This window comes from Pelophylax lessonae, assembly GCF_965119305.1.
Source record: "Pelophylax lessonae genome assembly, chromosome: 13".
NCBI lineage: Eukaryota > Metazoa > Chordata > Amphibia > Anura > Ranidae > Pelophylax > Pelophylax lessonae.
Window position 1 is genome coordinate 14,719,997 of NC_138780.1, and position 21,405 is coordinate 14,741,401.

A 21,405-nucleotide genomic window follows, 5' to 3' on the forward strand; every position below is an offset into this window, starting at 1 on the left:
TCATGGGTCACATAGAATGTTGTCTGACCATGGCTTGATCTACAGCTACCCCCCAATAAAAGAGCGAAGACTCATTGCTTAAGGAGAGCGGATATTTCAAGGGCCGATACAAGCAAAATGGAATAAGATGGATTAGAGGTTTCATTTACAAAGCTGATTATTTCACTGTCCTCCTTTACCCATATCAAGTCTGTCAAAAAAGGTGCAGTTTAAAGTTTTAAAGCCAAACTCCAGACACTGTTTTTTTTTTTTAAACTTCTAAGGCTGCAATACCCGGCTCGACTTTCCCTTGTCAAAAATCAATTGATTACCACATCCACCCAAAACAGCCGGCTCCACTGTTGGCTTTTGTATTCAGGCAGCCATGGCAAAGCCAAAAGTGATCCCGAAATGCATCCAGCAGGATGCAGTCATGGTTCCGCTGATAATTTTTCACTCTGTTCAGTAGACTTAATTCGACTTTTGGCGAGCCAGTCGGCGCTTCTCACTTCCTGTCCCAAAAACACATCAGGCACACAGTAAATAAGGACATTTTTCCAACAGGAGAATATAAACCATTGGCTAGCCATAGATGATGTGATTTGCTTTCTTACAACCGTAGGTTGCAGGAAAGAAAATCTCTGGATTCCCCAATCAACACAGTCCGTGTTGATGGCGGAATCCCTCCAACTGAGCTATTGTGCTTTTAAGGCCCCTTTCACGCTTGTACGACTCCAAATTTGCGCCGACTTTGAAATGCATCTTTGAAGCCCCTTTCACACTTGTACAACTTGGTCATGCAACTTTGGACATCAGAGTTGCACAACATGTCGTTTCCTCATGTTTTCAAATGATACCTATTCATATATGCGCAACTTAAATGTTGCGGCAACTTCAAAGTAGTTCATGCACTACTTGGTACTTTCATACAACTTGAGGGCCATAGACTTCAATGTTAACCCTCAGATGTTGCATGAAAGTCATACCTGAATGTTCTACAATGCAACTTGTGTGCAACAGTTGTCCATTAAAACTGGTCAAAGCCAAAGTCGTATCCAAGTTGCACTTACCCAAAGTTGGCGCAGCTTTGGAGTTGTACAAGTGTGAAAGGAGCCTTAAGCAGGGGGCGCAGCAGTAAGAAGAAACCCCAATGGGGTCACAAACTGCTACAAAAGAACTGACCGATGTTAAAACATGTGAAAAATGTTTTCTCTACTCTAAGCAAAAAAAAAATATGGCTGGACTTTAGCGTTAAAGGCAATTGGTCACATATTTGTGAGAGAAGCTAAGGGGCCCTTTCACACAGGTGCCTTCTGTTCCGATCAACAGGGTATCTGTAAACTGATATCTCAAAGTAGAGATGAGCCGACACCAAACTGATATTTCAAAGCAGACATGAGCCGGCACCAAACTGATATTTTTAAATGGCGCTTTTCCACTGCATGGAACCAAACGGTTCGGCTCGCTTTTGCGCTTTTCCACTGCATGGTACGGTGTTGGAACGGTTCGGTACGGCGGCGCTTTTCCACTACATGAAACCGAACGGTACGGCTCGCTTAAACAGTACCACTTCGGTTGTGGTTCCAAGAGGGCCGTACCGGTACCATATCCCACAATCCTTTGCATGCAGCCTTGACTGATTGTCACTACTATCCACTGATTGGTCAGAGAATCGTTGTTATCCCACCCACTTACTATTAGTGGAAAAGCAAACCATACCAAACCGTACCGAACCGTTCCAACACCGTACCATGCAGTGGAAAACCAAACCGAGCCAAGCAGGGCCGAGTGGAGCCAAGCCGGTACTTGAAGTGGAAAAGTGCCAAAAGTAGGGATGAGCCGGCACCCTGTAAATCCATCAAATGCAAAGTCTTTATCGAGTACATATAAGTCACATTACAAGTATGCTAACGCTTTTTTTATAGCACTTCTATGTAGCCAATAAAGACTTTTTCATTTGATAGATTTACTCATCTCTACTATGGAATTTCTACTCGAGTGAGGGAACACTCTGCCTTGAGCACCGGTCTTCAGCCACGAGGAACTGAGCGGGCGATCGAGCTTGGGTATTGTTTATCTCTTATCTAGCTGATCGTGGCCGAGTGGGGAGGATGACAGGTCCACTTCTGCTCAGTTTATAAATTTTTTTTGAGCAGACAGGATCGGATATAGGCGGGTGTGAACAGACACCTGTATGTCCATAGGAATGCATTGACCTTCTGAAAAAATGTAAAGTGGACTTGATCGGATTTCCTTATGTGAAAGGGCGCTAAAAACTGAGCTACCGCTCTGCAACTCTTCCATCTGAGACTTCTCACCTAAACATTTGCTTCATGATACTTTGTAAAAGGGCATTTTTTTTTTTTTTTTTTTACACCCCAACTTAGCACCAGACAAGACTCGAGCCCCTTTACTCCAGCAGCCTAGGAGTGTCACCATCCTCTACTTACAGAAGAAAAAGAAATAAACGTTAAATTAAGTAGCGTTCTGGCACACAATGTTATCTTGACACGTCTTTGAAGTTTCGTTAAGTACTGTAATGAAGTCAGTGCTGGACACATGATCCGTCTGATGGAATAAAACGACATGCCGTCTGACGGCGTCTTCCGTCGGTTTACCCAATTGCGCTCCCTCCCCCAAACAAAATCAAAAGGACATAGCACATTAAACTCATGTTATTCAGTCCCTGAGGAGCAGCCGCGTGTGACTGTTCCTCACCAAGATGAAAGGGGAGGGGGAAGAGGAACCAGTAGAATCCACGTTCCAAGGATCGATATCCGAAATATGCATATCCTTTACCAAAAAAAAAAAATTAACTGTTCTCCGAGACAACAGACAGTTCTGAGCAGGAAAGCCTCCATCGTAAATCGACAAATTGAAAGGAAGGAAAAAAAAAAAAAAAATGAGCACAGATGAGCCGTAGACTTGACCATCTCAGCATAAGAGCGGCACGTGAGTCTGAGAGGATTCTATTGTACTGTTTTTGAAGAGGTGAGCAATACCAGATTGCTCCAGTCAGCCTGAGTTGGCCCAGCGCCGGCCAGAAGGGCGGAATGAGATCTGAAGGTAAATAGAGACAAAAAAAAAAGAAAAGGAGGGGGGAGAGGAGCACAGGGAGCGGGAACAGAGTAGAGCAGGAGGGGGGGGGGGAGCGCAGAGCGAGAGGGGGCGGAAGAGGAGAGGAGCAGAGCAAGAGGGAGGGGGGCAGAAGGAAGAGATGAGTGGAGCGAGGGGGGGGGAGAGCAGTAGTGCGAGGAGAAGGGCGGGAAAATAGCAGAGCAGGAGGGGGAGCGCAGAGCGAGGGGGAGGAGAGAGGAGAGCAGCGGAGCGAGGGGGAGGAGAGAGGAGAGCAGCGGAGCGAGGGGGAGGAGAGAGGAGAGCAGCGGAGCGAGGGGGAGGAGAGAGGAGAGCAGCGGAGCGAGGGGGAGGAGAGAGGAGAGCAGCAGAGCGAGGGGGAGGAGAGAGGAGAGCAGCAGAGCGAGGGGGAGGAGAGCAGCAGAGCGAGGGGGAGGAGAGAGGAGAGCAGCGGAGCGAGGGGGAGGAGAGAGGAGAGCAGCGGAGCGAGGGGGGGGGGGCCGAGAGGAGCGAGAGGCAGAGGGGGGTGGAGAGAGAAGAAGGGGATGAGGGGAACGGAGGGGTGAGTGGAGCAGAGAGAGAGGGGGTGAGAAGAGTGGAGAGAGAGGGAGGGGGTTGAGAGGAGCGGAGGGGAAAGGGGAGCCAGAAGAAGGGAGAGGAGAGTAGTCTTAATGGCCTGGGCCAGATTTTAGAAAGGGGAGCCGGCTTCTGGGAGAGAGAGGAGCACTTGAATGGTGACTCAGTGTCTGTTGGTGGCTGCACGGCAGCTGAGCTGGGTGGGTCTCAATCCTCACTGGGCACCTGAAGAGCAGAATAGACCATAACCTGGTTACACTCTTGCCGTTTCCCTGCAGAAACAAAACAGTTCCTGTTTTACCTATCCATGGGGCAAAACCAAGCACTGCGCTGGATGGGGGGAGGTCAGGGGGTGGGGTTCGGCAGAAAAACCCCTGCGCTGCCTCTAGGATGGGTGTAACTTAACAACCCTCCAATAACGGTATACACAAACACCCATTACTTCCCATCCTGCATTGGGAGACAGGACAACCTAGATGCTATGGGACATACCAGACTCATCATGCGTTAAAAAAACAAATAGGGCCCCAAGTAAGTAAAACATATGAATCCCTTTAGAATGTGTATGGCAGGCAGCGGAGGGGTTTATCAAAGGACACCACACACCTCAGGGGTTTTGCCACCTTCAAATGACACTTATACATTTAATCCCAATGCACTGAAGCAAATAAAGTCACTTGTCTGACAAGTTTAAAATGCAACTTCACTCACTACCTCCCGCAGTGACTGCTTCTGGGACAACAAACTTTTGTGTAGCTGCCAGGGGGAGAGTAAAAGGAAATACTATAAAGTGTAGAGTGACAGCTCTGAGTCTGCTGACATCCCATCCAATATGGCGGCGCCCAGCTGCAGTCTCAGGGTTTCGGGATGTCTCCACTAGGTTACATTTTATTCAGGGGTACATAAAATGCATAATAAATGCAAATAAAATCTTATGGGAAGATTTTTGTTAAAGTGATTCTAATTTATTTTTTTTCTTCAATGGTATACAGGCCTGCGCTGTGTAATGGTATTGCACAAAGCAGCCCGATTCTCCTTGTCTCCGGTCCCCCTGGCCTTCTCTCACCCACCATAGCAAGAAGTTTGCTATGGTGGGTGAGAGAAGGCCAGGGGGACCCGAGACGAGGAGAATCGGGCTGCTTTGTGCATAACCATTACCATTTCTCATGCGGGCTTGCTCCAGGCTTTATCCATAAGACACACAGAGTGCGGCTCAACCCTGCCCCCTCCTCAATGGCAGTGATTGACAGCAGGGGGAGCCAATGGATCCCACTGCTGTCTCTAAGCCAATGGACCCCACTGCTATCTCTAAGCCAATGGACCCCACTGCTGTCTCTAAGCCGAAGGACCCCACTGCTGTCTCTAAGCCGAAGGACCCCACTGCTGTCTCTAAGCCGAAGGACCCCACTGCTGTCTCTAAGCCGAAGGACCCCACTGCTGTCTCTAAGCCGAAGGACCCCACTGCTGTCTCTAAGCCGAAGGACCCCACTGCTGTCTCTAAGCCGAAGGACCCCACTGCTGTCTCTAAGCCGAAGGACCCCACTGCTGTCTCTAAGCCGAAGGACCCCACTGCTGTCTCTAAGCCGAAGGACCCCACTGCTGTCTCTAAGTCGAAGGACCCCACTGCTGTCTCTAAGCCGAAGGACCCCACTGCTGTCTCTAAGCCGAAGGACCCCACTGCTGTCTCTAAGCCGAAGGACCCCACTGCTGTCTCTAAGCCGAAGGACCCCACTGCTGTCTCTAAGCCGAAGGACCCCACTGCTGTCTCTAAGCCGAAGGACCCCACTGCTGTCTCTAAGCCGAAGGACCCCACTGCTGTCTCTAAGCCAATGGATCCCACTGCTGTCTCTAAGCCAATGGATCCCACTGCTGTCTCTAAGCCAATGGATCCCACTGCTGTCTCTAAGCCAATGGATCCCACTGCTGTCTCTAAGCCAATGGATCCCACTGCTGTCTCTAAGCCAATGGATCCCACTGCTGTCTCTAAGCCAATGGATCCCACTGCTGTCTCTAAGCCAATGGATCCAGATTGGGCTCAGGTGAGTATGAAGGGAAAGCAGCACTTCATGCATTAAAGTGGAGTTCCACCCTCAAAAAGAACTTTTCCCCATCCGCTTGCTCTAAATTACCTGAAAAAGAATTGGACAATTAAAAAAATTTTTTTGGGAAAAAAAAAAAAAAAACCCTTCTGTTTTTACAACCACTTTAAAAATGTGTCCCTTCATATCTTATCCCACCCCCCAGTGGAAGCTGATTTCCTTTATCTCGCAGCCCTGTCTAGCTCTACACAGCCTCAGGAGAAGAAAGTGGCAGCCCCGTCCAACTGCTACTGCGCACGAGCGCTACTTGGCACAATTATTACTATAGCTGGAGCCATACTCCGCATTGATGGCGCCACCATGAGTGCGGATCAGCCACGATAATAAATGGGTCAAGTAGAGCACTTGTATAGTAGGAGCTGAAAGGCACTGGGGCCTTCTTCTGCAAAGGAGCTCAGGAAGATAAAGATATGTGGAGGCACCCAATGTCACTTTAATCAGTCCAAACAAGAGACAGGTTCAATTTAGGCTGCAGCTACATATACTGCATGTATATAAAAGGTATAAGTGTCATTTCAAGTGGTCTTTTTGTGATATCTTGGGGGGGGGGGGGGGGGGTAAACCCTACAGGTTGTTTAAAGGATAAGTTCACCTTTTGCAATAAGTCACACCTATATTCAGGGTTTTAATGCGTTACAAATGTACCGACCCCTGCACCCCCCCGTTTTAGCATTGAAAAGGGGGTGGGGCGATGGCGGAATCTCAAGAAAACGCAGTAGTGGTGCACCGAAAATGAACATTTTGGTGGCTAAACCGGAAATTCAGGATGCACTTGGCCGAAACTAATGTTTTTTATTCAAATATATATATATTTTTTTTTTTCATAGATAAATATATATAAAATATATATATATATATATATATATATATATATATATATATATATATATATATATATATATATATATATATATATATATATATATTCTATATAGATAAAAAAAATGTTTATATATATATACACACACACATACATACACATACATATACACACACAGGTCATTTTCAAAAAATGAGCATATTGTGATAAAGTTGATTATTTTCTGTAATGTACTGATAAACATTAGACTTTCATATATTTTACATTCATTGCACACAACTGAAGTAGTGCAAGCCTTTTATTGTTTTAATATTGATGATTTTGGCATACAGCTCATGAAAACCCAAAATTCCTATCTCAAAAAATTAGCATATCATGAAAAGGTTCTCTAAACGAGCTATTAACCTAATCATCTGAATCAACTAATTAACTCTAAACACCTGCAAAAGATTCCTGAGGCTTTTAAAAACTCCTAGCCTGGTTCATTACTCAAAACCGCAATCATGGGTAAGACTGCCGACCTGACTGCGGTCCAGAAGGCCATCATTGACACCCTCAAGCAAGAGGGTAAGACACAGAAAGAAATTTCTGAACGAATAGGCTGTTCCCAGAGTGCTGTATCAAGGCACCTCAGTGGGAAGTCTGTGGGAAGGAAAAAGTGTGGCAGAAAACGCTGCACAACGAGAAGAGGTGACCGGACCCTGAGGAAGATTGTGGAGAAGGACCGATTCCAGACCTTGGGGGACCTGCGGAAGCAGTGGACTGAGTCTGGAGTAGAAACATCTAGAGCCACCGTGTACAGGCGTGTGCAGGAAATGGGCTACAGGTGCCGCATTCCCCAGGTCAAGCCACTTTTGAACCAGAAACCGCGGCAGAAGCGCCTGACCTGGGCTACAGAGAAGCAGCACTGGACTGTTGCTCAGTGGTCCAAAGTACTTTTTTGGATGAAAGCAAATTTTGCATGTCATTCAGAAATCAAGGTGCCAGAGTCTGGAGGAAGACTGGGGAGAGGGAAATGCCAAAATGCCTGAAGTCCAGTGTCAAGTACCCACAGTCAGTGATGGTCTGGGGTGCCATGTCAGCTGCTGGTGTTGGTCCACAGTGTTTTATCAAGGGCAGGGTCAATGCAGCTAGCTATCAGGAGATTTTGGAGCACTTCATGCTTCCATCTGCTGAAAAGCTTTATGGAGATGAAGATTTCATTTTTCAGCACGACCTGGCACCTGCTCACAGTGCCAAAACCACTGCTAAATGGTTTACTGACCATGGTATTACTGTGCTCAATTGACCTGCCAACTCTCCTGACCTGAACCCCATAGAGAATCTGTGGGATGTTGTGAAGAGAAAGTTGAGAGACGCAAGACCCAACACTCTGGATGAGCTCAAGGCCGCTATCGAAGCATCCTGGGCCTCCATAACACCTCAGCAGTGCCACAGGCTGATCGCCTCCATGCCACGCCGCATTGAAGCAGTCATTTCTGCAAAAGGATTCCCGACCAAGTATTGAGTGCATAACTGAACATAATTATTTGAAGGTTGACTTTTTTTGTATTAAAAACACTTTTCTTTTATTGGTCGGATGAAATATGCTAATTTTTTGAGATAGGAATTTTGGGTTTTCATGAGCTGTATGCCAAAATCATCAATATTAAAACAATAAAAGGCTTGCACTACTTCAGTTGTGTGTAATGAATCTAAAATATATGAAAGTCTAATGTTTATCAGTACATTACAGAAAATAATGAACTTTATCACAATATGCTCATTTTTTGAAAAGGACCTGTATATATTCATAGAGCACTGAATGATGCAGCCGGAGCTCCGCCATGTTTTAGCGTTGCACCGAAATTTCGGCCGCCGAAAATCATCATCCAAAAATAGCGCTTTCAGCTTTGTGCCGGAAGAAAAACAAAATGCCGATAATGGCTGCTAAAAAAACACCTGTGATATTTTTTTTGCGATTTTCCCTTGCTTTTAGGGTGTTTTTCATAAGTCATGACACAAATGCATCAAAACCGCGACGCGGGTGCATTCTTGATGCGTTCTTGCTGCAATTTCAATTAATTTTAACGGCGAGGTGCCTTTTTTTTTTTTTTTAACTGACCAAATAAGCACTTTTAACACCACTTTAAAAAAGGTGACGGGTGCCGATAATGGCCAACAATAAATTCATATTAATTTTAAATTCATGATATTAAAAAATGGATTTTTGTAAGAACTTACCGTAAAATCCTTTTCTCTTAAGCTCATTGACAGACGTAGTCTTCTTGATTCTCAAGAGCTGGGTTATGTTGTCTCCGCAGGAGTAGGACTAGGCAGAATGACAAAACGTTCTGGCTCCACCCTAGGGGGCAGTCCCTGAGGGTATATCCTCCCTCTCTCTGCTACAGGGAATCAGTTCTGTTTAAAGCAGTACAGAGAAATTAACCCAACCCAACTCAATGATAGAGGGGCGGGTACTACGTCTGTCAATGAGCTTAAGAGAAAAAGATTTTACGGTAAGTTCTTACAAAAATCCATTTTTCTCTATCGCTCATTGACAGACGTAGTCTTCTTGATTCTCAAGAGCTGGGACATCCAGAAGCAGTGCCACAAATGAGGGGTGGGATTGACAAAATCAAATCCAATCTAGAAGGCCCAACCGGTGCCAAACTAGAAGTTTTAAAGGCTCATTATAAACAAAGAATGAGGCTAAAGAAAAATTTTTCCAACGGAAAAAAAAACCCTCGAGGTAGACCACTGGTCTCCTCAAATTGCGGCCTGCAAAACCTTGCGGCCAAATGAGGCATCAGACGATGCCATTACATCAACTTTATAATGTTTAGAGAAGGTATGCACCGACGACCAGGTAGCCGCCTTGCACACCTGGACCACTGACGCCTGATGGCGAAAGGCCCATGACGCACTAAGTGCCCGAGTGGAGTGCGCCTTAACAGGGAACGGGGGCTCCCGACCCTTAATAGAATAAGCTTGTACTACCGTCTGTCTGATCCATTTAGAAATGGTCGCGGCAGATGCAGGCAACCCCTTTTTGGGTCCATCTGGGATCACAAAAAGTGAATCCGTCTTGCGAAACGAGTCTGTCGTTTTCAAGTATACCCTGATCGCCCGGACCACATCCAAGGAGTGCAAAGCAAATTCCCGAGGATGACTGGGCTTAGGACACAGGGAAGGTAATACAATTTCTTCATTCAGATGAAATTCTGAAACTACTTTTGGTAGGAAGGATGGATTCGGACGAAGAACCACCTTATCTCTATGAACCACCAGATATGGTGAACGACAAGATAATGCGGCCAGCTCTGACACCCTGCGTGCAGAAGTAATAGCCACCAAGAAGGCCACCTTCTGGGACAACGTGGGTAGAGGAATCTCCCTAATATCTTCAAAGGGAGGTTTCTGAAGAACCGACAACACTAAATTAAGATCCCAGGGGGGTAACGGCGCGTGCACTGGCGGAGCCAGATGTCGCACCCCCTGGATGAAATTCCGCACCAAGGAATGAGTAGCCAAAGGCTTCTGAAAGAAGATGGCTAATGCTGAGACCTGACCCTTGATAGTACTCAAGGCCAGTTTCTGCTCAACCCCTTGTTGCAGAAAAGCTAATATTCGACTAACCGAATAAGACCGAGGACGGAACCCCAAAGGTTCACACCATGCAATGTAGGCCTTCCATGTGCGATGATAAATCTTTCTGGAAGTCGCTTTCCTTGCTTCAACTAGAGTAGGAATAACTGAAGCTGACAATCCCTTGTCCTTCAGCACCTGGGTCTCAATAGCCAGGCCGTTAAAGCCAGCGATCGTAAAGCAGGATGGAAGATCGGTCCCTGAGACAGTAGATCCTCTCTGAGAGGAAGTCTCCACGGGACGTCCGCCACCAGTCTGACCATGTCGGCATACCAAGCTCGACGAGGCCAGTCCGGAGCTACCAGGATTACTGGGATTCCTTCCTCCTCTACCCTGCGAAGAAGTCTTGGCAGTAACGCGAGAGGAGGGAAGGCATATATTAGCTGGTATTGCCCCCACGGGGCGATCAGTGCGTCTGCGGTTTCTGCTAGAGGATCGCGGGAGCGAGCCACGAATCTCTGAATTTTCCTGTTGAATCGTGATGCCAACAGATCCACATCCGGTGTGCCCCACCGTAGGCACAACTGGTGGAAAACGTCTGGATGGAGGGACCATTCCCCCTGATCCAGGGTCTGACGGCTGAGATAATCTGCCTGCCAATTCTCCACCCCCGGAATGAACACCGCAGAGATTGCTGGAACAAATCGTTCCGCCCAGCGAAGAATGCAAGCCACTTCTTTGGCCGCTCGGACACTCTTGGTGCCCCCCTGGTGATTGACATAAGCCACGGCCGTGGCATTGTCCGACTGGATCCGAACCGGGCTGCCCTGGAGCTGCTCGGTCCAGTGAATCAGACAAAGTCTGATCGCTCTCAGTTCCAATACATTTATCGGTAATCTGGATTCTTCCGGGGACCAAAGTCCCTGGGCAGATAATTGACCGAGAATTCCTCCCCATCCGGATAGGCTGGCATCCGTGGTCACTATCATCCAATATATTGGCAGAAATGACTTTCCCTGGCTGAGCATTGGAGACCGAAGCCACCAAACCAGAGACTCTCTGGTCTGTTTGCTCAATCGTATCTGATTGTCCAGGGATTCCGGATTCCGATTCCATCTGAGGAGAATCTCTTGCTGAAGAATTCGGGTATGGGACTGGGCAAATGGGACTGCTTCGAATGAAGCCACCATCAACCCCAGAACCCTCATGCAAGTCCGAAGGGAAGACCAGCTGTTGGACAGTAACAACTGGACTGCTGATTGAATCTTTCGAAGTTTCCCTACCGGAAGAAACACTCTTGTCCTGACTGTGTCTAGAATTAGACCCAGATATTCGAGCCTCTGGGTGGGAACCAGAAAAGACTTTTGCTGGTTCACCAGCCACCCGAATTCCTGTAAAGAAATCATAGTAATTTCTATGTTTTGTAGCAAGGTCTGAGGAGACTCTGCATGAAGCAGAAGATCGTCTAGGTAACCTAGAATCGATATACCTCTTTGGCGCAGAAGTGCCAACATAGGGGCCAACACTTTTGTGAAGACCCGCGGAGCCGTGGCGAGACCGAAAGGTAACGCCACAAACTGATAGTGGTTCTCCTCTACGGAAAAGCGTAGAAAACGCTGATGTCCTGCGAAAATGGGAATGTGAAGATAGGCGTCCTTGATGTCTATGGACGCTAAGACATCCCCTGGATGCAGGAAGGCTGCTACCGTGCGAATGGACTCCATTCTGAATCTTCTTATGTTGACGAAAGAATTGAGTGCTCTTAAGTCCAGAATTGGACGCACTTTGCCCTCTTTCCTGGGTATTGTAAACAGGTTTGAATAAAACCCTTGAAACCGTTCTGTCCAAGGAACGTGGACTACCACTCCTTGTTGTAGTAGATCTGTGACTGCTCTCCGCAGATCTTCTAGACGATCCGGAGATAGTCGGATATTGGAAGGGAAGAATCGCGCCGGTGGGAGAGATCGAAACTCGATCTTGTACCCTGACCTTATGACTTCGCAAACCCATTTGTCCGGGATTCTGGAAAGCCATGGATCCGGGAACCGGCGAAGACGTCCCCCCACCCCAGTTATGGGTGGGGGCGCACCTTCAGGCTTTGGATGGTTTATCTTCAGGTCTGGAGGGGGCGGGCTTTTGCTTACCCGACCAACGACCCCTGACGCCTCCTGTAGGAACCTTGGAGGACTTAGTTTTTTCACCCGCTGGACGAAAAAACCTCTTGTGAGCAGAAAAAGAAGGCCCTCGTCTTTGACGAGTTCCTCTACCTTTAAAATTTTGCGGTAAAAAGGTGCTTTTTCCACCGGTGAGATCCTTAATGATCTCATCTAAGTTGGCCCCAAATAGACGCTCTCCTGAAAAGGGGATATTAGCCAATGCTTTTTTGGAACCTTGGTCGGCTATCCAACCTTTTAGCCACAGTGTACGCCTGAGAACCACTGCTGAGACTGATGCTCGCGCCATTAATGGAGTGGCGTCTAACGCCGCATCACATACAAACTGTAACCCCTGTATCATTTGTTCCAACAAATCTGATACCGCCTGAGGGACTTCATCTAAGTCCCGGCGTAACCACTTGGTCCATTCAGTTACAGCCTGCGAAACCAAACCAATAGCAATTATTGGCCTGAAAGCTGATCCAATCAAGGAAAACATGGTGCGAGACATAGCTTCTATCTTGCGATCCACTGGATCTTTAAAAGACGGAGCGTCTTCTAAAAGAATAACCGTGGCTTTATTCAATCTAGCGATTGGTGAATCCACCACAGGTGGTTCTGTCCATTTCTTAATAAGGGTTTCCTCAAACGGATAACGCCTGTCAATGCGTTTGGAAATATTAAAAGTGCGTTTTGGCAGACGCCATTCTTCATCGATTGGATTGCCAAAACATTTGGGCAATGGAAAAACCTTTGCCACTTTGATGCGCTTTTTAGTCCCAAAAGGGATCTCAGTTTCAGCTATTTCTGATGGAATACCCTGTAACCTTAAAGTCTCTTGAACAGATACAATGAGTGCGTTTACCAACGCTTCCTCTCGGGCTATGGCGGATGCCGAAACATCCTCCTCACTGTCTGAAGAGACAGGACCCGAGACACCAATACCAGATGAAGTACCTGCAACTGCAGAAATAGGCTCAGAGTCTGAATCCGAGGTCTCAGATAATAAGGGGTTAGGCGGGGGTCGCTTTCTTGCGCCCTGTCCCTGACAAGCCACTTCCACCCGGGACACAAAAGTTTCCATAATGGCTGACAAAGATTCAACTGTCAATGGGGTGCTGGAGGATCCCGCAGACCCCTCGAGGGGATCCGGAGGAGATACATGAGTGGCAGGGTCCATGTTAATACAGGACACTTTTGCCAGCAATAAACAAAAAAACTTTTTCTTTTTTTTTTTTTTTTTTGTGTGTCTCCCCCTAGCGCAATAGCGCCCCTCAGAGTACCTGCTTCTCGATCCCAGAGAGAGAGAGAGGGACCCCCAAGGCTCACCAACCGATGCAGTGTAGTTTCCAACAAACTGCAGCCAGCGTCTGTCTTACACAGACTGGAAGGAGCTGTTTGCTTTTTCCCGGGCAGAAGGCGTGGCTCCGCCCCCTGTGTACGCCTTCGGGCGTTCCCAGCCCTCCACGAGGAAGCTGGGCTCACAAAACATGGCCGCCCCCATGGAAGAGACATAAGACTCCAAAAACATGGCGGCCGGCGTGACTGAGGACATACATGCATACGGTCTACGGCAAAATGGCGGCGGACCGCCGATATCGTCTTCCCAGCACATCCACCTGCACTCTGCTGAGAGGTGACATATGGATCTACAGAGATACACTGCACATAAGGTAGGATTATACCTCCTATGTTTGCTGTAATGTTACAGTCTGCTGGGTAGAGTGTTAGCTCTTGAACCAAGTCCACTTCCCACAAACACATGCTGTATTACAAGGGGGACTTGTAAGTGTCAGATATATACTGACCATATATGGAGGGGCCCATAATATATACTGCCTCATAAATGAGGAAAAAAGGGAACGTTTTACTCACCATACCGAACCGACAGGCACCCTCTCTTCATAATACCCTCTCCACCGAGGTGGGGGTTTGTGGACGCCTCGACTCTCTGGTCCTGGCGTCCAAGCGAGCTTTTAACTCGCAAAGTCAGTCCCTTTACTGGGACTCCGTCGCGGCCGACTCAGCGCACTGGTCTGCACGCGCTTTTAGGCAGAAACCGGGGTGACCACTGGATCTCACATCCAGCCCGTCGCCCGGCCCCGCATACTTACTTGAATATGTCGCGGCCGACCAAGCGCAATGCCTGGTCTGCACGCGCTCGTAGGCCGGCTGGGGTGACCACAAGTGTCGCCCAGTCCGGCATTTTTGCTTGAAGATCTCACAGGAAAAAAACACTGGAGAACTACCTAAAAAATGTCTTTTTCTTAAAGAAAAAAAGTCTTGCCAGGACCAAAAGATCCCAGCAAGGAACTTAGGTCCTTACTCCTGACTAGACAGAAAAAAACTGATTCCCTGTAGCAGAGAGAGGGAGGATATACCCTCAGGGACTGCCCCCTAGGGTGGAGCCAGAACGTTTTGTCATTCTGCCTAGTCCTACTCCTGCGGAGACAACATAACCCAGCTCTTGAGAATCAAGAAGACTACGTCTGTCAATGAGCGATAGAGAAAAGTTGAATAGAATACAATTGCGTGTGTGTATATTATATATATATATATATATATATATATATATATATATATATATATATATATATATATATATATATATATATATATATATATATATATGCGCATTTTTTTATTTATTTTTTTGAAAGGTGAACTTATCCGTTAAACTGAGGCACTTCCCTGGCGGTGGGGATACCTTCACAAAGCTTCTTTTTTTTTTTTTTTTTAAATAAAAAGGATCCTTTCACAATTGTATGGTAATGTGCAAAAATCACCCCATGCAAAAATACACATTATACACCATATGCTGAAAACGTTTGGACACCGGACCATCACAGATCTAGGACCCTAAAGGACATCCAGTACTAAAATCATGGCCATTAATATGGAGCTGCCCCCTCTCCATCTGCAGCTAAAAACATCCTCCACTCTTTCCTGGAAGGGTGTCTGGGAGAATTTGTGCCCATTCAGCCAAAGGGTGAGGTCAGGTTCTGATGTTGGATGAGAAGACCTGGCTCACAATTTATTTCAAAGGCGTTCAATAGGGTTGGGATCAGGGCTCTGTGCAGGACACTCGATAGTTTATACGCCACGCTCAAACTAATTCTTTATAGAGCTGGCTTTGTACACATGGGGCCCAGTCATGCCTTATCCCACCATAGGCCTGGAGGTGCAAAACTGTATAACAAATGTCCTTGTATGCTGTAGTAACAGTACCCTTCATTGGAAATACCAGAGTTTCCACATATGATTTGCTGTGATGGTCAGGGGTCCACACACGTTTGACCAAATAATGAAGATGTGAAGGGGCCTTGGGAAAAAAAAAAAAAAAAAACAGAAAGATAAAGAAAAAAGAAAAAAGACAAAAGAAAAAAGAAAAAAGAAGAAAAAAAGAAAAGAAAAAAGAAGAAAAAAAGAAAAAAGAAAAAAAGAAAAAAGAAGAAAAAAAGAAGAAGAAAAAAGAAAAAAGAAAAAAAGAAAAAAAGAAAGAAAAAAGAAAGAGAAAGAAAGAAAAAAGAAAAAGAAAGAGAAAGAAAGAAAAGAAAAGAAAAAAAGAAAGAAAAAAGAAGGAGAGAAGAAAGAAAAAGAAAGAAAAAAAGAGAAAAAAGAAAGAAAAAAGAGAAAGAAAGAAAAAAGAAAAAGAAAAAAAAAGAGAAAGAAAGAAAAAAGAAAAAGAAAGAGAAAGAAAGAAAAGAAAAAGAAAAAAGAAAGAAAAAAGAAGGAGAGAAGAAAGAAAAAGAAAGAAAAAAGGAAAGAAGAAAAAAGAAGAAAAAGGAAAAGAAGAAGAAGAAAGAAAAAGAAAGAAAAAAGGAAAAGAAGAAAGAAAGGACGGAGGAAGAAAGAAGAAGAAATTCGCTGTTAAACTGGAAGTCAAGGCAAGATTTTCTTTGATCTGCAGAAATTCTATTCCCTAATCCGAGTGGCTGATCTTTTACATTATAACGCTGCAGCCAGCAGTAGTCATACATCAGCCACCTAAATCTCTCCCCTCAGCTCCAGTGGTGACACAGCAGCAAAGTAAATTCTGCCATTACTCACAGTGTGCACAGAAACCCATCTCTACCCACAGCACAATACCGCCCCCTGTGTCCAGCCTAAGGAGTGACCTGAAGGGCAAATCTCCTTTCAGTATTGTGCAATTACATCTCACTACTAACTACAGCTTCTGTAGCCATTCCTAACAATCTTTTATAATAGGAAGGTTGCTGGCAGGGTCATAGGACCTAAAATTTATGAGACAATTTGACGTTAAGTGTCGCAATTTTTAAAATAAAAGGTTTTTAACCTTATACTGGAAAGGTGTTGACTGAACGGTGTTCTTTATTTGGTTGCCTTGACTTCCACTTTAACACTGCTGTAAGATTTTATACTTGGTACACATGGAAAAGCTGGTGGTTCAGAGGAGTGGCAATCCCCTAGAGCAGGGGTCTCAGAGGAGTGGCAATCCCCTAGAGCAGGGGTCTCAGAGGAGTGGCAATCCCCTAGAGCAGGGGTCTCAGAGGAGTGGCAATCCCCTAGAGCAGGGGTCTCAGAGGAGTGGCAATCCCCTAGAGCAGGGGTCTCAGAGGAGTGGCAATCCCCTAGAGCAGGGGTCTCAGAGGAGTGGCAATCCCCTAGAGCAGGGGTCTCAGAGGAGTGGCAATCCCCTAGAGCAGGGGTCTCAGAGGAGTGGCAATCCCCTAGAGCAGGGGTCTCAGAGGAGTGGCAATCCCCTAGAGCAGGGGTCTCTGACCTGTGGCCTGAGGGGTCGGCTGCAGCCTTTTGCTTGCCTTTATCTGGTCCTTGGGGCACTACTACACACCAATGATAGGGCAGTTTTCTTTCAATAATGTCGGGACATTTTTTGCTCCCACTGGCCACGGTCTCACCCCTGAAAGCCTGAAGGACAGTAAACTGCCCCTTTGCTCGGAAAGTTTGGAGACCCCTGCTCTAGAGTACAGCGGCCCCCCAACCCCCATGATACTAGCACACCAGCCTTACAGAGAAGGGCCAATATCCCCTGCTGCTGGAGGTCTATGAACATGTATCCTTAAAAGCCCTGCATCAGGGAGGAATATTGGGGGGGGGGGGGGGGGAGGTGTAGGGACAAAAGGCCTACCAAAACAGATCATTCCAAAGCATGAGTGCTCCCAGGAGGATGGGTGGAATGGTGCAGTGCTTTACCCAAGTGGACACAGGTAGCACACTACTCAGTAAGAATGCATTCCCAGGCTCCCTATTGGATAACTGAAGCAGTTAGAGAATGACAGTGTCCAAATCTACCAAGATTCTCTTGCCATTCATACCTTAAAGCTGAATTCCAGCAGCTGACTTCATCCACTTTGTAAAAAAGTGAAGGCACTTTATGAGTCAAGTCCAAGGAGGCGCATGACATCTCCTGAACTTATCTCTCATTCTTTATATCTGACAGGTTTATGGCCCTGCCCGGAGATACACTCCAGACACTTAGGGCTGTGAGAGCAGACACTCCAGACACTTAGGGCTGTGAGAGCAGAAAGGCACACAGAGCAGCTTCTCCAACCCCTCCCCACTACTGTCCATTCACAGAAGCCTTTGTATTTTGTGAAAGAGTTCACATAACACAAAGGCTTTTGTAGGGGTGGGCATAGCAGCTGCAGCAGCTCTACTGATGAAGATGCAAAGACCTGAAGGACAAGCCTGGGGCCCCTGGAAATACAGCATATAGCGGTCTTCCAGGATGAAGGCACTTTATGAGTTAAGTCTAAGGAGGTGCATGACATCTTCTGAATATAGCTCTATTATTTATATCTTACAGATAGCGGTCTTCCAGAATACTATAAACCTGTCAGATATAAATAACAGATCCATTGCGAAGATGTCATGCACCTCCTTGGACTTAATTCATAATGTGCCTTCACTCCTGAAGACAGCTATCTGCTGCATTTCCATGAGCCCCACAAGGATCCTTCAGGTCTGAGCATCTTCAACTGTAGAGTCGCTGCAGCTGCTATGCCCACCCCTTCCCCCGCCTAATCACAGAAGCCTTTGTATTACGTGAACTCATTTAAAAAATACAAAGGCTTCTGTGAATAGGCAGCAGAAGGGAGGGGTGGGCATAGCACAGTGGTTCTCAACTCCTTTCCACAGGGCACACTAACAGGCCAGATTTTAAGTATTACCTTGGGGAGATGCAGACTATGCTGTCTTCAAGAATACTATAAACCTGTCAGATATAAATAACAGATAAGTTCATAAGAGGTCATGCACCTCCTTTGACTTAATTCATAATGTGCTTTCACTCAGGAAGACAGCTTTCTGCTGTATTTCCATGAGCCCCACAAGGATCCTTCAGGTCTGAGCATCTTCAACTGTCGCTGCAGCTGCAATGCCCACCCCTTCCTTCACCTAATCACAGAAGCCTTTGTATTATGTGAACCCATTCAAAAAAATACATAGGCTTCTGTGAATAGGCAGCGGAAGGGAGGGGTGGGCATAGTGCAGTTGTTCTCAGCTCCGGTCCTCAGGTCCCACTAACAGGCCAGATTTGAAGTATTACCTCGGGGAGATGCAGACTAGAATACTGCAATCACTCAGCAGCAAATTATATAACCTGTGAATGTATTTCAGTTATCTTGCAAACCTGGCCTGTTAGTGGGAGTTGAGAACCACTGGCATAACGGATCTGTGTGCCTTTCTGCTCTCACAGCCCCGTGCCATAAACCTGTCAGATATAGATAATAGCGATAAATTCAGGAGATCCCACGCACCTCCTTGGACTTAACACAATGTTGCTTTCCTTTTTTTTTTTTACAAAGGAGCGGAATTACTGCAATTCAGCTTTAATCATCGAAGACACAATCAATGAATGTAGGAGACCTTGCACTCTTCCCTTCCCAGTTCACTACAAAATTAGGTATTTACATATAAAGGAGGCTCAGCACAGAATCTAGAAGACTAGACCCCTTCTGAAACATGGCCAACCCATGAGTGAGATGGAAAGCCCGTATTTTTTATAGATTAGTGCTCAGTATTTTCCTTTTAGCCATAGTGAACGGTTACGGGGTCCAAATGATCCCCTTTATCAAGGGGATCATTTGGACCCCATAACCGTTCACTATGGCTAAAAGGAAAATACTGAGCACTAATCTATAAAGAATACGGGCTTTCCATCTCACTCATGGTCACCCCATAACTGTTCATGTAAACTACATATCCCCCTCTCCCAACCCCCTCCTGGGCACTGGTGCCTTTGTGCATTTAGTGTTGGTGCGGTGATAGGCTGCCCTCTTTCTGGAGGAAACCCATCCCTCAATAAACTGAAGGGTAACAGACCTCCATCTTGTGCCAGCACAGTGGTTAGGCGGCTGCTGCTAGAAAAAGACCCTTATACTTACAAGCGAGGCATTTGCGTATGTTGTGGTGGTTGCCTCCCGATGCTATGAAAGCCCACACTCCCATGCCGAGGGTGAGGATGTATATGGGGATCAAGCTGGCCTCGTACCTCGGGTTCAGGAATGTCTGCAAGAAGGGAAATGACACATTTTATGAATATATTAAATCTTAATTGAACTATATTCGCGCATACAAGTATATACAACCGGATGTACCGCTTTATTATAAACCTGCACTGGCTAGCTTTAACCATTTCCATACCGGGCCAATTCTGGCACTGCACTCCTACATGTAAAAATCATCTTTTTATACACCCATTCATGTAATAACCTACTCTGTTTTTAAATTTATTATAGGCCGATACATGTTTTTTTTTTTTCTGAAGTAGCCAATTGCAGTGGCAAGAAATGCGTCAATGGTGTCTTAAATGTTTCTATGATCGATAAGCGCCGACCTTCCGAACATATAGTTCTCAAGCATCTCCCTTCTGTCATTGGCGGGTCAGCTAATGCAGAACTAAACTCAAAGAGGAGCTCTCCAAAAAAATAAAACTCAGCAGCTACAAATACTGTAACTGCTGACTTTTAATATAAGGACACTTACCTGTCCTGGAATCCAGCGATGTCCTCACCTGAGCCAATTCTTCAATCGGCTTCGGGTGCAGGTGCCAGGATCATACACTATATTAGCAAAAGTATTGGGACGCCGGCCTTTACCCGCACATGAACTTTAAATGGCATCCCAGGTCTTAGTCTGTAGGGTTCAATATTGAGTTGGTCCACCCTTTGCAGCTATAACAGCTTCAACTCTTCTGGGAAGGCTGTCCACAAGGTTTAGGAGAGTGTCTATGGGAACGTTTGACCATTCTTCCAGAAGAGCATTTGTGAGGTCAGGCACTGATGTTAGGACGAGAAGGCCTGGCCCGCAGTCTCCGCTCCAATTCATCCCAAAGGGTGTTCTATCAGGTTGAGGTCAGGACTCTGTGCAGGCCAGTCAAGTTCCTCCACCCCAAACTCGCTCATCCATGTCTTTATGGACCTTGCTTTGTGCACTAGTGATCGACCAATATCGTTTTTTTTGTTGCAGATACCGATATTTTGGCCAATGCATATCGGTATCGGCCAATATGCGCTGATATTTCCATACATTTAAAAAAAATTATTTTTTTCTTGACCGGTACTCTTGTGGAGGGATCTGGGGGTCTAAAAAGACCCCAAACCCCTGCTCTGCACTTAAAAGCATTCAAAACACCAAGTTTGGCTGTTTTGAATGCTGTCATTGCTTTGAATCTGGCGCAGAGTACCCGGCACTGATGTCATGACACTTCCAGGTTTTTGCATGGAGACCCAATCAGAGCCGATTGCGGCTTTGATCGGGTCTTCGGCGGCTGTGCAGGCTGGTTGCCTGGGTCTCCCGGTGGGACGGGAGATCCGGACGAGCCGCAGAAAGTGGCGGGGGGGGGGGGGGGGGGGGGACGTCCCCTTCCGCTCCTTGTAATGACAGCCGAGCGGCTTCTCAGCCGCATCGATTGTCATTACAAGACTGCCGACCGTCGGCTATGGACGCCGGTACCGGGGTGATAGCCTCTAGCTGCAGGCATCACTCCGGTACATGCACTCTCTCAAAATATAGGCAACCTCCGGTGCCGATTCCTATATATCAAGGAAAGTGCATATCGGCCCTCGATATATCGGCTTTGTCGATAATCGTCCATCCCTATTGTGCACTGGTGCGCAGTCATGTTGGAACAGGGAGGGGCCATCCCCAA

The 21,405-nt window shown here is 46.5% G+C and overlaps 1 protein-coding gene across 2 annotated transcripts in view; it reads right to left on the reverse strand.

Moving 5' to 3' along the window:
- Positions 1-3,686: 3,686 nt before the first annotated feature.
- APH1A (aph-1 homolog A, gamma-secretase subunit) overlaps positions 3,687-21,405 on the reverse strand; it is a 30,768-nt gene continuing 13,049 nt past the window's right edge. Inside the window, exons 6-7 of one of the 2 annotated variants that reach the window (XM_082275464.1) lie at positions 19,640-19,763; positions 3,687-3,855 (exon numbers count right to left, since the gene is read on the reverse strand). In XM_082275464.1, the coding sequence (XP_082131590.1) occupies positions 3,845-3,855; positions 19,640-19,763 (135 nt within the window). In that variant the 3' untranslated portion in view covers positions 3,687-3,844. Of the gene's footprint in view, positions 3,903-19,639; positions 19,764-21,405 lie in introns of both variants that reach the window. The other variant, XM_082275463.1, reaches the window with a different exon arrangement.